This window comes from Sebastes fasciatus, chromosome 1 (genome assembly GCF_043250625.1).
Source record: "Sebastes fasciatus isolate fSebFas1 chromosome 1, fSebFas1.pri, whole genome shotgun sequence".
Taxonomy (NCBI): domain Eukaryota; kingdom Metazoa; phylum Chordata; class Actinopteri; order Perciformes; family Sebastidae; genus Sebastes; species Sebastes fasciatus.
The window spans coordinates 18,691,553-18,708,223 of record NC_133795.1 but is presented as its reverse complement, the minus strand read 5'-3'; the positions used below and the strand labels follow the sequence as shown (position 1 = coordinate 18,708,223).

General features: G+C 41.2%; 2 protein-coding genes across 2 annotated transcripts; both read right to left on the bottom strand.

The window, feature by feature from the left end:
• Positions 1–103: 103 nt before the first annotated feature.
• slc25a34 (solute carrier family 25 member 34) lies at positions 104–7,445 on the bottom strand. Its single transcript, XM_074635372.1, has 6 exons — positions 7,232–7,445; positions 6,060–6,801; positions 3,565–3,630; positions 2,355–2,507; positions 1,635–1,769; positions 104–1,525 (listed from the first exon to the last, which is right to left on the bottom strand). The coding sequence occupies exons 2-6, from the start codon at positions 6,558–6,560 to the stop codon at positions 1,337–1,339; spliced, it is 1,044 nt and encodes a 347-aa protein (XP_074491473.1). The 5' UTR covers positions 6,561–6,801; positions 7,232–7,445; the 3' UTR covers positions 104–1,336.
• A 2,841-nt stretch (positions 7,446–10,286) lies between these two features.
• Positions 10,287–16,671, bottom strand: fbxo42 (F-box protein 42). The gene is made up of 10 exons (XM_074635350.1): positions 16,468–16,671; positions 15,239–15,518; positions 14,924–15,040; positions 14,095–14,229; positions 13,329–13,482; positions 13,085–13,195; positions 12,493–12,589; positions 12,321–12,377; positions 12,083–12,199; positions 10,287–11,974 (listed from the first exon to the last, which is right to left on the bottom strand). Exons 2-10 carry the CDS (start codon positions 15,510–15,512, stop codon positions 10,907–10,909), a joined length of 2,130 nt encoding a protein of 709 aa, XP_074491451.1. The 5' UTR covers positions 15,513–15,518; positions 16,468–16,671; the 3' UTR covers positions 10,287–10,906.

Genomic DNA, 16,671 nt, shown 5'->3' with positions numbered 1-16,671 from the left:
GCAATCACACACTTTTTTGAATGTCTCTAAATAAAATCACACTTTGCTTATAATGCGTCTTAGATATCATGTATTTCAAAGAAATGGATACAGATGTATTCAATGCTTTTCATACAAAAATGTCTTTATTGTTATTATTACCAACTGCTGTTCAAAGGCTTGACGTACCCGTAGGTTCAATTTCTGTACATAAAAACCTAAATCAATATGTCAGTAAATAAAACATTCCTATCAGGTGTTTTTCTTTACATATAACAGACAAGGCAACTAGAATTATGAATTAAACTGTGACAAATCACAGCAGCCACACTGGATTATAAACATGTAAATACAGAGTTTATATGTTTTAATAATCCAGACTTGTTCTTCGTCTCATCGCCACTTCATTTGTGCCTGAAAGTCACGTGGGTCTCACTTCTCTCATTTCAGCTTTGCTGCGAGCCGACATGTGAGAGCCCAGGACATTTACTGTGAATTCATCATTTGAGGTATTAAAGTAAAACCTGATAGTTCAACAGCATATATTTAATATATTTGAGAAATTTGAAAGGAACTCCTGAAAATGTTAGAGTCTGTGCATCGTTATTTTATCAAGTGCTTCAATGCTCATCCATCTTCTTCACTTCGGACAGAGTGAGTCTCACTTAAAGGAATAGTTACACATTTTTGGGAAAATCGCTTATTTAGTTTCTGGCAGAGAATTAGATGAGAAGATGATACCGCTCTGGTGTTTGTACGGTAAATATGAAGCTACAGCAAGCTGCTGTTTCGCTTAGCTTAACACAAAGACTGGAAACAGGGTGAAACAGCTAGCCTGGTTCTGTCCAAAGGTAACACAATCCACCTTCCAGCGCCTTTACAGCTCACAAAAAGAAGTATAAAAACGACAATTCAATGTTTTATGGAGGCGAGTTACGTGCCTGTTTCTTGGCTCTGAGCAGTTGCCAGGCAACCAGCGGAGACTCCAGGAAGTCACTGTTGTGATAACATCTCGTAAAACAGCAAATTAACATTTTTAGACTTCAACGTGTTAATTAGTGAGAGGTGCTGGTAGGTGGACTTTATTACAGTTGGACGGAGCCAGGCTAGCTGTTTCCACCCGTTTCCAGTCTTTATGCTAAGCTAAGCTAACCAGCTGCTGGCTGTAGCTTCATATTTACCGTACAGACATGAGAGTGGTATCAATCTTCTCATCTAACTCTCAGCAAGAATGTGAATAAGCACATTAACCAAAATGTCAAACATTTGCTTTAAATTCAGTGTTTCGTTAATTGATGGACCGCTTCAGTAGTCGTAGCTGAGTCCAGTCAATCAAGTGCAGGTGTTTTGGGATGTTTTAGTTCCTTCCCTGGCTCTGGTTGTCCTTCACTGTCTGTTGCCTCATCAGATCCCAGAACAGCATGCTGAGCACTGTGTGTGGGGCCAAGCGCACGAAGACAGGACCCATGCCTTTATACAAGCCCAGCAGGCCCTCGGATTGGCACACCTTCAGCATACAATCTGAAAAGCCGTGGTACAGACGCCCCTGAAAAGAGAAAGAAAACATTATGTACAGAGCAATGGCTCAAGCTTTTGTATGATTATTGAGCAAGAACAAATTTTATGAAAAGAGGTAAATTTCTAGGGGAACTCACCCTACGAAACTCATCCACCGGCTGGTTGTAGAGCCTTGTACTAATGACGTCAAACGGTGTCATGCTGATCGCCACGGCGACTCCACTGATCATGGCGGCTATCAGAGCCGTGAGCCCGTTGTTTGGACTAAACCACTGCAAGGAAAGAAAGAAACCGATTATTAAAGGTCCCATATTATGCTAATTTTCAGGTTCATACTTGTATTTTGTGTTTCTACTAGAACATGTTTACATGCTGTAATGTTAAAAAAAAACTTTATTTTCCTCATACTGTCTGCCCGAATATACCTGTATTTACCCTATGTCTGAAATGCTCCGTTTTAGCGCATTTTGACAGAATTGCAACAGAGCTGTCCTGTCAGCTGATGACATTCACATACACTGCAACCAGGAATAAACTGGGACACATTTAGAATGTTCACGTAAAAAAATTGTGTCAAGGGTCTAAATATTGTATATTCGTGACATCACGAATGGGCAGAAATTCTGACAACTTGTTTCAAATGCAGAGTTTCTGAATACGGGCTGTGTGTATTTCCCTGTGGATTGAGCGCTTCGATACTTTCACAGTATTTAAATAGAACTTAAGCCTGCTTTATAATAAAAAAACATGAAAATCTCACTTTTTTATAATATGGGACCTTTAACGGAGGTCTGACTTTTGGCTGACGCTGCGGTGGCAGCTGTTGTGTTACAATGTCAGCTGTGTATCACGTCTACCTGGGAATGTGACACCCATTCCTTGGCCGAGGTGAAGGTTGCCAGTTGAGCAGCTGATCCCACCATGACTCGAGGCACGGCCCCGTTCACACCCCTCCAAAGACCAATTAAACCGTCTCTTCTATAGATGGTAACAAAGGCATCAGACGCGCCCTGTAATGGAAGAAAACAAACGCATTGGCACCTAATGATACTCTGCATGTCTTTCTATCATGTGGCGATAGAAATGTGTTTCTGATGGATTAAAACGCCTTTTTCATGCATTTAACTCTGAGTCATACCAGCGCAGAGTAGTCTGCTTATAACAGAAGTTTAATACTGCGTGTATAAATGTATGTTGCTGTATTTATCCACCCCTACAAATTATACATTAACATTATGTGGCATCAGTACAAAGTTTAAAACCAAAATATGGTGGTGGAATGTAACTAAATATATTTACTCAAGTACAAATATCTCAAAGTTGCACTTTAGTATCTCCATGTTATGCAACTTCATACTTCTACTTCACTATATTTCAGAGGGAAATATTATTCTTTTTAATAAAATGCATTTATTTGACAGATGAGAACGATATAAGGGCAAGATGTCCCGCTTTAACAGGTTCAACATAACCAACAGAGGGGTGGGGGAGCTGTCAATCAAGCGCAGTGTATACACACACCCATACAGTCCTGATAGGACATCTAATTAGTATAACTGGAAGCACCTGTGAATATTAAATACATACATTTAAAAATAAATGCAAAAATAGATTAAAATAAATACATTTTAAAATTGTATTAAAATAGATACATAAATAAATAAATGGGAAAAATAAACCGCAGAGTAAATAAATAAATAAGGGAATTAATGCAAAGATAAATAAATAGAGGTGCAAATTAAAACAGAAATATTAAGATCACATTTTATCAATTAATTAATGTCTGCATTTATTGTTAATATTATTTTTGCTATATTTAATGACATATTTAAGTAATTTCTTTATTAATTAATTAATTTTTTATTTTGGCAGGTTCCGTTCTCCATATTATTGGGTGGACTGTGGGTTTGCAGGTGCTTTTAGATTTTGCATACAAAATATAAGATCACTCTATAAAACATGATGCATTATTAAACAGTATAATACGTAGTTAGAGTATGACATAATTCCAGATAAAAAAAACGTATAATGTATTCATGTGTCTTACTTTGAACATGTCCGTCTTACCAGATGGTTGTGCTGGTGGCCTACTGCTATGGCTTCCACAGTCTGAGCCTGCAGGTGGGTCTTCACCTGTGAAGAAAACGCCAAACACAACAAGGTTTAATGTGCATTCAGTTTGCACAAGATATTAAGTGCAGACAAAACCAGACTTGTTGTCGCTAAGTCGGATAAAGTCTGAGTCAGATGCCAGGATGAGTTATGTAACAATTGCAGGTAACTGTGCTAATGTTCACCAGGTATGAGTCACAAACGTGTCTTAACAAACACCTCGGTGATTAATTTGCTCCAAACCTTAACAATCAAACAGCAGGTATAGCACAAAACCAAGAGGCCGCTCTACTTGATTTCATACAGTGTCAATAAAATAACCTTCAGCCGTCCTTCCTTCACTGCCAACACACACAGCAAGGGGCCACAAGATACTGTATATTTTTAGCAGCAGTGGGTAGGTTGAAGCAGAGTGCAGGGTATATTTAGAGACCAAGACAAACGCGTTGTAAAACAATATTTTCTTTCCATGACGGTGCAAAAGGTTAGATAGTTTTAAATGTGTTGACCGACAGCTGAGGCAGGAAAACAGCAACACTATGGCTGTCGTATGAACAAGGACATGCAGAGGACGTTCATAACTCGTGCTGTAAATCAAGAGACTGATTGTTTTATAGATGCACATTAAATCTGTGTCCAATCTGACAAACAGAGCTGAACGGGACCTGGATGTGGACAGGCTGGCGGAGCAGGTGGATAATGAAAAGATACATCACTCATCCATGTGGACAAGATAAGTCAGCTTAATGATCATATTGTTCCATCTTGTGTTCTTGATATTAAACTAGACGTCATCTGTGACTAAACACACACGCCCATATAATGTCACTTTGCCTCACGAGCCCTCGTGCTGGATAAAAATAGACGTAGGACATTTGACACGCCTTTGAAACTGAGCTGGTTCGCTTTCCTGTCTCCGATTGTGATGAATTACAACGCAGTTGTTCAGGGTTTGCGATGTCACGTTTGAATTTAGGCTTTCCAATTTTCATTTCATTAAAAATGTGACACCCCTCATTTATTTGACGCAGTTAGGAAGTTACTGTTGTTCTCCATATTTCTCCCCTTCAAACTCCTTTTAGTGACTTTCCCCTTTATATTTCCCGTTAGTGGCTCAAAAGAGTTATTGTTAAAGGATAGGTTGACATTTCTATCGTCAAACAATACTCACATGTCTATATAATGAGCATCTTCCAGTGTACATACTGTTTGGGTAAGTGAGTGAATGTGAGCTGTTGAAATGTAGCGTATAAAGTGCGTCCAATAGTGACTGATATGAATGAACTATGAACACCTCTTGCTTTACAAAGTTTCACAATCTTTGTAGTGTGTAATTTAATACTGTAATCTAACGTTACAGTAGTGCCCGTCACTAATCTGTTTACAAAGCTGACGTGTGTATGAAGTCGAACCACCAAATGCAAACATGGTCTGATATCTGGTCACAGATGATGATGCCCAGCGTGTTGGCGTTATTCAAACAGTACGGTCTGTTTGAATAAAAAGAGTGTTACAATGAAACCTTTTGCATAATATATATGAAACTTGCCACAGAAAACAATTACCCATATCGTCTTTCCACAGGAGCTCCCCTGTCTTCTTAATGTCAGCTGTTTGGCTGTTAATTAACTTATTTAGTAACGTGTGTGTGTGTGAGGTTGAGTGTAACCGAATCGGATGATCCCCTCTCAGTGGTACATGGGGTTTCAATTTCCTATTAAACCTAGTTTTTGACCTACTGGTCTCACATGGATACTACAAAATGACATCATGGCTGACACCTCGTACAAACATTCGAGGGACTTATTTGAAATGTTCTGACTCGCATACATTCAACATTATGCGCAAACAGTAACATCAATATATCCTGAATGTACACAAAAACACAGAAATCACATCGTTGTTGTGACTGTGATCTTTTGAACATATACATCTTTGTAATATACAGTAACTGGCCACATTATAACTTTAACTACAAATGGCTTATAACACCTATATCGATTTAATCCAAAAACCTATAGAGCTGCTGACTTATAATGACCAATAGAAGCCAAGAACCCATCAAGGGGTCGCAAGACGATTAACAGTGTTACACAAAATTGCATCTTTTTCAAACCTTTCTCTAATATTTGCTCTTTTCTTGCCAAATACTGTGTAGTTTTACCTCTTCAAGGTCCCAAAAACTATTAATTCAAATTTACCTCCCTAACAGCACCTATATGTATAAATTCAAATTTACCTTCCCATCAACACCTATATGTATTAATTCAAAGCTGCCTTCCTAACATCACCTATATGTATTAAAGTTAACTATTAAGAGGGTAAAAATCACTTCAAATGAACTGCTCAGCACTCTCAGACATGCACCCTGCATGTGATGAGGGGTCAAAAATGTGGGGAACGCCTGCAATAAAGGATGCAATAAAAAAGAGAAACTTTAGTAAACGTACCAGGTAGGCAGGCGAGGCAATGAGGGCCCCCAGCGCCCCGGCCCCGGCCCCTGACAGCAGACTGCCCCCGTGGTAGGAGGTGATGCCCAGAGATTCACAGTAGGAGTAGGAGCCCAGCCTCACGCCGTTCATCACACCCTGGTACATCAGCCCCACCGAGAGCCCCTTCTGCAGGCCCCGGAGCCCGTCTGTGCGGCCCACCACCCAGAGGGCCTGCAGGACCCCACGGTAGTGTCTCTGGTAGGACCCCCGAGCACGCAGCTCTCCCTGAAGCTGCAGACGGGTCTTTACAACCTCCAGGGGGTTGGTGAACACACAGGCGGCGCAGCAGGCGAGAGCACCCAGGGCGAAATCCAGAGGAGGCCAGACGGCCGGAGGGGGCGGCGAGCGTCCGAGGACACCGCAGGGTACAGTGGACACGGTGGATGCCATCCTGTGGGACGGCTGGGCACCGAACACAGACTCTTCTGGGGAAGTTTTCAGCAGCTGAGCGCTGGTCATCCCTGGGGAGAGTTTGTCCTTGTGACGACCGGTGTCAGTTTGTTAGGGAACAGGGAGAGTGTGTCACACTTGGTACAGAACAGTGAAGTCAGAAACAAACGCTATCAGCTGTTGTGATAACAAATGTGTTTTGCATGGTGCTCCTGTGACAATGCAGGTCAATGCGCTTCTTTGGTGTCCTTCTGTTGTGACTTTCTCATGGATCTTCCTTGACTGTCAGTCTGTTCAAAAGAGGCACCATCTGCAAGAGAATTTAATCACGTTGAAAGCAACATTTCAGGTTCAGGTGTGGTTACAAAAGCCCGTATGACGTCACAGTGTCAAGAGAAAGACTCAGAGTGGAAACTCAAATGACTAACATATTCTAAAACATGTCAGAAAACATTTCCTGCTTTTTAACTCGCTAAACTTGCAGCATGTCAAAATTCAACAACACAAAAAAAACAGATGTACAACATCTTTAAGTTGAGTTGTGTGCACAAGAACACCTGACACTAACAGGTCTAACACCTCTCCAGTCAAATTCATTCAAACTAACAAACAGCTACACAGCCAAGCACAGAACAAGTACCAGAGGTTAAACACGCTCCAATAGAAACACTCCTCTCTCATGCCTTTTGAAAAAGTAATAACATATCTTTTGAATTTGGTGACTTCATTCAGAAACTCACAGTGTTTGGAGGTCCTGTGCAGCTCCATTCTTCCTCTCTCCCCATCATTGTAAACATGTGTCCTCAGCACATTCATTGTCAGAGTCTCCTCCCACTGCCTCTTGCCAGAGCCAATACAGCTTCAGTCCTGTCTGCCACATCGCCACATCCCAGGTCTGCACCAATCACACAGCTCTGCTCTGAACTGCCCCCCTCTCTGGTCCTATAGGAGCTCTCTGGGTAAAAGGTTATTGTTGGTCAAAGAGGGAGGTGTAGTGTCTGGGGGGAAAGGATCCAAATGGTGTCTAAACAAGGTTAATCTGCTGAGGATATAGAGTGGATAATCTCACAAACAAAACAAACAAACCTGTGTTCTCTTTTACTCCTGCACCACATTAAACTTTCTTACAGTAACAACTGTTTTTAGAGACATTTTGAGCACAAAAATTTAGTTAACAGAGGAAATAATGTGGTAGAGCTGTTAAAAATTCCCAGATTGCTCAGAAGCATGTGTCAGCTATAAATTACATTTGGAAAACATGATGCTTCTTGTTGAGGTGACTCATGTATGAGTCCTTTTCTTGATGTGCTGCATGCAGAAGAGCCACTAGAGTGCGCTCTTCTACAGCTCTATAACAACTACTCAAATATGACTCCCAATGCCTCTTTATGAACAAATCAAATGCAACAATTGAGAGTTCATTCTTGATCTTGGGAAACAGCAGCGGACTAAAACAATCTCACCACAAGGGTCAATGTGTAGCTGTTCAGGAGCTTTCGATGGTTTCACATGATCTTCCTCAGCAGATAGAGTGGTTTAGCACTTTAAAGGTTTCTTATGGAAGCAAAGAACAGCCATAATAATTTGACAATATAAACTAAACACGTAATGCTGTGACATGTAATCACTACTTAATACTTAATGTTAAAATGTAAATACCACTGGATTTATAGCATTGGAATTGGAAAAAAAATAAAATAAAAAAAAAGTCTTTATATTCTCAATTAGGGGGTATCACAATATACCGGTATTTACCATAACCGTGACATTTAAAAATGAATTATTGATATCATGTTAATAATACACATATGATAATATTGTGTACATAATCCTGTGCCTCTTAAATCATTTTTATATATATAATAATTACACTAAAATATACATATATATATATATATATATACATTCACCGGCCACTTTATTAGGTACACCTTGCTAGTACCGGGTGGTCTTCTGCTGCTGTAGCCCATCTGCTTCAAGGTTCGACGTATTGTGCATTCATAGATGGTATTCTGCATACCTTGGTTGTAATGAGTGGTTATTTGAGTTACTGTTGCCTTTCTATCATCTTGAACCACTCTGCCCATTCTCCTCTGACCTCTGACATCAACAAGGCATTTCCGTCCACACAACTGCCGCTCACTGGATATTTTCCCTTTTTCGGACCATTCTCTGTAAACCCTAGAGATGGTTGTGCGTGAAAATCCCAGTAGATCAGCAGTTTTTGAAATACTCAGACCAGCCCGTCTGGCACCAACAACCATGCCACATTCAAAGTCACTTAAATCCCCTTTTTTTCCCATTCTGATGCACGGTTTGAAATTCAGCAAGTCGTCTTCACCACGTCTAGATGCCTAAATGTATTGAATTGTTGCCATGTAATTGGCTGATTAGCTATTTGTGTTAACAAGCAATTGAACAGGTGTGCCTAATAAAGTGGCCGGTGAGTGTATATATATATATATATATACATATATATATATATATATAGCTGTATGTTTTAGTGCAATTATTTTGCCAAAAAGAGACAAAAGGCACAATAAACAATTTAACGGCGAATTTGACATAGCATTTTTATTATTTTCAAATGTTCGCGATAATATCGTAATCATGAATTCAAGGCCAAGATAATCATTTAGGGAAAATCTGATATTGTGACCGCCCTAATTGAATTTTCCTCTTTGAATTTTCAAGGTTATTTTAAGTTCAAATTGCAAAATCACTATTTATTTATTTATTATTGTTATCACATATTCAGAAAGAAAATTCAGATGTATATTAAAAAAAAAAATATTTTTTGGGTCTCAAAGTTCCAAGTAATTTTTCAATTTAGAAAAATTCAAACTTGAACATCCAGGCTACCGAGGATAATTCCGTCAGTCACATGATCCAAGAAAGAGTTCAGATGAGCGACTGAAAAGCCGCGTACAGGTCATACGGGATGGACGGTAGAGAATAACAAAAGATTCCCCAACTTATGAGCGTCACAGAGAGGGCTGTATGATCACAGAGTTGGTCGTGTGAGAATTAAAAAACTATATACAACATATTCATAAATTTGGGCTCAATTACATTGAACGAAGGGCTTTGGCTGATGTGAGGCGTCCATATTTGTTTGGCGTTTCCAAGTCGTAATCACAACTTGGAAGTTAATGTGACGTAAACGCTATTTACAAGTTGTAATGACAAAAACTCCCATATGACATGAACGCATCAGAAGCTAGGACATTCAGGCTTGGCAATTTTTGTCTTTAATTCTGGTGTCTAAATTAAACCAAACCAATTTGAGCAACTTGATTTTATTGTCTCGACTTAAAGTTTTTAGATCCAAAAATGACTGAATTCGAATAAATTGAAACAGTTCTTTGAACATTGGATACTTTAATTTGTGAAAACAAACCAAGAATTTAAAAAAAAGAAGAAAAATTCAACCAAAGAACTTCAGAGATGGTTTTCAAAGGAAAATATTTGAATGCTTTTAATTTAGGAGCATTTAACACCGAGTAGTTATTACATCTTACATTTAGGTTTTCAGTTGCTCATAACAATTCAAATTATTATGGCCTTTCTTTTCTTCCATACTTCTCACCCACATTGACTTATGAATTGAGATTGAAAGTTTATATGGAAGTATAAACATCTCAATATCAATTACAACTCTGCAAACTCCATTTGAGAAGATTGTGATATGATTGGAAGCTCCAGAGCAGCCACGAATGGACCTTATGGTGACATCTGTCTGTCAACAAATGCAGAAATGTTTGATAGTCAAAACTCACACAGAGCAGGAATATTAGGACTGTGACAGAGCAGACATGGAGGCCTTTATTGTTTAACTATGTTTATAGTACAGTGCCACGTCTCTCACCCTCCATGGCCTCCGACACACATTAGTCAACAACTTTTAACCACCGCCGTGCACACATGACACTCACATACACACACACACCCACACCGTTTCATTGTAAACATTGCAGGCTTAAAGAGTGATACAAAAAGCAAGGTAGTCAAACGCCCGTTCCCCCAGAGTTCCTCTCTTTCAAGAGTTCAGAGGAGGGCGACACAGAAAAAACAGAAATGTTATTGGTTGGTTGATCACCTTTTGGGGAACAACAAAAAATATTCTCTCTAATCACTGCAGTCACAAACACACACACATACTGACACACCCGTACACACAGCCAGGATTCTCTTTCAATCAAATGTTTTTTTATCAAAGTGTAGTTAAAGTGTTTTATTTTGAATGCTTGCAGTAGGCAGAAGGGAGAATAGTGAATTTATGAAGTGGAACATCTAACAATGATTATGTTCTTTTCCCATAATCCTCTCAAAAGGAAAAAGGCCTTGTGTGTCAATTCCCTTGTGTGGTCACAGGGTGGAGCGTTTGTCTTCCCACAATCCCGCCTGGAGCTGCACTACCTTTTAGCTCGTACAAAGTACAAGGCGTTGGTTTTAGGGTAGTACTTCACATTCTGTTTCTTGTCCATGAGGCCCCCAAAAATGATGAGCTCTCCCCTGCCCTGTACCACTGTGTGAAGGCTGGTCTCAGGAGGCCCTGTAACCGCGGCGGGAGTCCCGTTCCCGTAAACTCTCCAGGACACCACCCCGGCAGACTTGGCCCTGGACACGTCTAACACATACATCTGCATGGGCTTGCAGTTGAGAGACTGATACAGAGGCTTCCCTACGTTCAAGCTTTGGGGAGGGTGATGGCCAAGACGCCGTGCGATAGGTGGGATAGCGTGTCCATCAGCTGCAGCAGCCTGTGGAGGGCTGGAGGATGATGACGGAGGGGTTCCAGAAGGACCCGCTCCTCCACTACCACTACCACCACTTCCTCCTCCAGGAGAAGCCCCCTGCGTCTGAAGGGAAGACGATGATGATGAGGACGGTATAGAGGAGGAAGATTTGTTTTTCACTGCCTCCAGACCTCGTCGTAAGGCAGCGGGGGACACTGCTCCTGGGGGAGTGTGTGGGGAGCCTGCAGGAGGTGTATGCAGGCCGTTGGTGCTGGGCACCTCAGGGTGGTGAGCGGCAGAGGGGGGAGACTCCCAGCCATAGTCTGTGGAGGCAGATGGGAGAGGGCGAGAGGAAGGAGATGCAGCCTGGGCTGGGCTGGTCCTTGGTGAAGGGGAGGATCCATTTAATAACGGGGGAAGTGGAGGAAGAGGAGGGCTGTCTGGGCCTCGTGACGGAGACGGCTGTTGGGGAGAGGATGGGCTCCCTTCTCTGGCACTTCCTCTCGCTGAAGGCCGAGGTCTCAGCGTGCCCCATCGGCCGTTTACACAGGGAGCTTCTTCAACAGCTCCCAGGACGACACCGGCAGCGCCGCTCCGAACGGGAGACTGAGAGCGCAGGGAAGGCGGTTCGGGGCCCATAGGGGCAGGCGTGGCACTTATGGGGGAGGGCCGAGAGTTAAGACTTGGGCTGAGTGGTGCACGGCCAGACGGAGCCTGTGAGAAAACCACCACACACTGGCCCACCTTGAGGTAAATGAACAAGAGGAGGAAAAAAAGATACATTAGTGATCAATCTAATAATCACACACAGACACATGCAGAACAGGACTGACAGCTAAGATAAACACTTACTCTACATGCTGGGTGACACCACAGCTCCGGGGCCCCGTGGTCCTCGTTTTCCACCTGCAGATGCTGCCACGTCCACGGCGGTGAATCCATGTGGAGGAGCCAGGCATCTTTAAGGAGCTTTAACACACAAGCCAACAGGATAAGTCAAAACTGTAGTCACTTATAGTCACATGGAATATTTGCTAGGAGATATAGATACTGTGTGTTGTTCTGATACTAGAGTGAAAAAATAACTTACTGCATTAGGACCGCCACAGCCTCCCAAGATGAGCAAGGTCTGATCGTCAATCACAATCTAATAAGAAAACATTTAAAAGGTATTATTTCATTTCATTTTTAAAAACATTTTTCACACCTTGAATAACAACTTTATTGTCAGACCTTAAAAAGTGTAAATGCTGAAGCCTTACTTGTGATTGGCCTCCTCGCGGGTGGGGTGACGGGCCAGATATGGGTGGTTTGGACCAGGACCACTGCTCCAGATCCAGAACCCAGACTTCATTACTCCTGATCAGAACCATCAGAGGGGACGACAACATGGTGAGGTGTGACAGCCAAAGATTTTATTCACTAATACACTTCCATTTACAATGTTTAAGGCTTAAAATATCATTTCATCCATTTATATGGTGGAGGGTGGTTGTGGACTCGCTTTTGGGAATGTTGATCAGATTTGTCAAATTAGATCTGTCCAGGTCTTCTAACAGCCCGTCTACACAGGATGTTTAACAGGTCCTGAGTAACTTGTTTTTTTAGGTTTCAAGTCTTTTTCCCCGTTTCACCTGCGTAACTAGTGATTGTATATGATTTACTGAAGGTGATATAACTTCATCACCTTCAGTAAATCATATACTCACGATAACCTGTCATCTGAGGAGTCAATAACACTTTTACTGTCTACAAACGAGGTTTAACACCTTTGCAAGGTTACAGATTTCATCTTTAATTTGTGCAGCTCAGTTTTGGATAATGTCTAATTAAATACAAGTAAAATGTTCATACATTTGCCGTGCTCCTAGTGATCCCCCAAACACCACCATGGTGTTTCCAATCACAGAGGAAGAGTGGCCAGCCATAGGCGGTGGTCCATGTGTTGTTACTATGCAGTTCCACCTGAAACAACAGAAAAAGGCCAATCATAAAAAGGGAGAAAAAGATAATGAGTGCTAAAGTCAAACTGTACAAAGTTTGTCCATCACTTCTCACAACTACATCCTTTAACTCCCGGTATTGAAGTCTCTCTCACCAGTTCTTCGAAGGAGAGTAGGTGTGGATTTCATCAAAAAACCTTTCTGGTTGGTGCAGTGGATATGGGCTGGGGCGAGTCCATCCCCCAAACAGCACTAACAGATCTTTGTGCATCACTAGAGTTGCCCCAGCTTTAGGAGAGGGATAAGAGCCTGGAAAAAGAAAAGAGCAAAGATATGACTCACATTGTAGCTAAATATGCCTGATGTTGTATTTATGTATACATCAATAATATTTGACCGATCGCTTTTAAGACGACTCTTACTTAATGCCATAAGTGAAAATGGCTGAACAGAAATGGAAAACATGGCACACAGTAAGACTATGTAATTATTTTGCCACCTCACATATAAGTGACAATTTTTTTTAAAAACACATGAACATTAATTTTATGATGCAGCAGGCCAAATATCTCACACTAAATGCTCTTTATCTTTTAACATCTCGACCTCTTAAGCCTTGGCATGCAATTTCATAAAAAGGCACAATAAGCTTTGCAGCAATAAAATGAAAGTAGTAAAAATCACTACAATCTCATTTCATCAGTGCTTCTTTGTTTTTTATTACCACCTCCTCAAATACTGTGTACTCAGCTGCTGCTGCTGAGCATCTGACTACTATATTCACTTAATGTGGTTCGTCCTCCCACAGTTCCCCTTACATAAGCCCCATTTGCAGTTACTTTTTTACCGGAGCGCCATATCGTAAAAGGAGCTCCCATTTGTGTTTCCTGTCGGCCTTTACTGCTTGCAACCTGCTCGTACCTGAGGCTAAAGGGCGGATCCACTCCTTGCTGTTGAGGTCAAGTCTCCACAAATCATTGAAGGCAGCATTGCAGCTACTCTGAGTGCAACCCCCAAACACATACATGGACTGGTTTGAGTCATAATAACATGCACCTGCAACCCAAAAACAGAAGAGTTAACCACAATGTAAAAGCAAACAGTGAGCTTTTGAGTGTTTTTTTTTTTACATCTTTTGTTTGTGTGAAACTGGATGTCACATGCACAATTCAATGTTTTATCACTAATCAGTGTTTTTAAAGCTCAAAAAACAAATGACTAAAGAGCATTTCTGTTCAAAATGTAAAAGCTGGTGGTAAAAAGGTTTGCATCAGCTTGATACTGAAAACATAAGCGTCCGTTGTCTCCCTAACATTGAATCTATTTTAAGTGTTGTTGAAATCCATCAGATAGCAAAATTGATTAAGTGTCTGATGTTGCTCTTTTCATGAATCACTAATCTTGGCACAAGGCAGAAGCCATTTAAAATGCTGCACACTGGACTCATAATCTGATACAGGGTAGAAAATAAAATATATTTTCAAGGAGAGATTTTGTGCGAGTTTTTACCCTGATGTTTGAAATTTGGAGGCATTTACAATTACAATTTTTTTTGCCCCCTTGATTGTGTTTTATGGGGCAAATACCTATTTCTTACACTGATCTGATCCACACCTAAAACCGCACTGAAAAATCTTCAAATGTTAGATGCATAACCTGAAGTTCTGTATTTTTTACTTCTGTGAAAAAGCGTATAAATGATGTGTAACTTATTTTGACATGAAAGTGTTGTAAAGCAGCAAATACTGACTGTGTGAGAAGCGCTGAGTGATCGGGGTTCCTGGATATGGGTATGTGCGACTTTCCCACTGGATATTCCCCTCCTGGACAGCTCTCAAGAAACCGTGGTAGCACTGATAAGCAACACCTAGATCAGATAAAATATTTGTAAGCAACAGGAACACAAAAAATGTGGACAAACAGCGCATTTAAATGAGTTTTTAAACGTTCCCTCTCCATTTCACTGCTCTGCTCATAGTGTAATGCTCACTCCCACCCACTGTAAGATTAACCAGTCCACCTTACGATTCAGTTTTAAACAAGCCTATGTAAATATGAAGCATACCTTTGATGAGGCGATACCACTGCTTACATACGAGCGCAGCAGTCTTGTGCTCCTGGTAAGGTGAGAGGAAGGACAGAATATATTCAAGAACTTCCTCTGGCAACTCCACCATTGTCCTCCCTCCTCCTTTGGCACCGCTGTCCATGTTCCCTTCTTGTCGGCAGGACCCCATGTTTGCCTCTTCTTCCTCTGTTATCCCAGCAGGCTCTCCACCATCGTCCTCTGTATCCATGGCAACAAAGCATCCATCCTCATTATCAGGGGAGCGGGACATTATTGTCTGTTGAGACAGGGGGAGACATGCTAGTAAATGTATGTACTAATGTTCAGGAACATGATGACCATCTGGTAACAATTAACTACTACTGTAACAGCAGGTTCAAATTCACCATTTATTCTAATAGACTCACCCATTTCACATCTGCCCCTATATATATATTATTTATATGATTTCTGCAAATCAAAATTAAATAAGGATGAACTCTTAAAAACAAAATTGGAAAAAGATTTCTTCCTACCCCCCCAAAAAAACAAACAATGACACTGCAAAACTAAAAACCAGCATAACATTTTAGTGTACATTTAGTGCTCAGCAGTCCTAATTGTCACATCCATTGTCTGAAACCTGGGTGGTGCCCTTTCTAGACTCTCTAGCAGCTGGTCCCTCCACATCCAGCACGTCCATCTGATACCAGTAAGCTACATCTAACTAGCTGTGACTAGCTATCACACACCAAGTCAAATGTGGGATTGCTAATGCTAAGTGCTATTCTAAATCTATGGTACGATAACCACCTAGGAAACCACAAGTGATAAGTCATAAACAAGGATGCTAAAAACACACTGACTAACATACAATGTGGATGTTATTGGATTTAACGTTTGATCCTTTAGACAGTATCTGCTGCTAGCTCTGGCTGCTAACGCTAGCTGGCTGATCATGAGCATCCAAGCTAACGTGAATGTTTAGCTTATAGTTTAACGTTATAGAAACAATATTACACGTGTTTACGTATAAATACCTTTAAGTTTAACCCCCAACTTCTTAAGTATCTTAATGACACGACAACAGTCTCTGCTACCGTTACACCCATCTAGCATGCTAGCATGCTAGCTCTTCTGCTGCTAATCTATGCTACCGTTAGCTAGCTGCAGTAGTTAGCTCCTCTAATGTTGATACATGTTGTTGTCAGTTTCACCGCTGAACTGTCGCAGCTTCGTTATAGTACCGTTGTTGTAGATGTGGTGTTTTAGGGGCTCTTGAGTTGTGTATCTTCTTCTCTCCGGTATCAGCTCCGGAGGTTCCTCTGCAGCCTCCAAACAGTCGCCATCTTCATCTTCCGCTCCGTGAACAGCGTCCTCCTCCGCAGCGACGCGGCAGCAGCAGCAGCAGCCTGTCTGTCTCTCTGTGTGTGTGTGGTACCAGGGTGGGT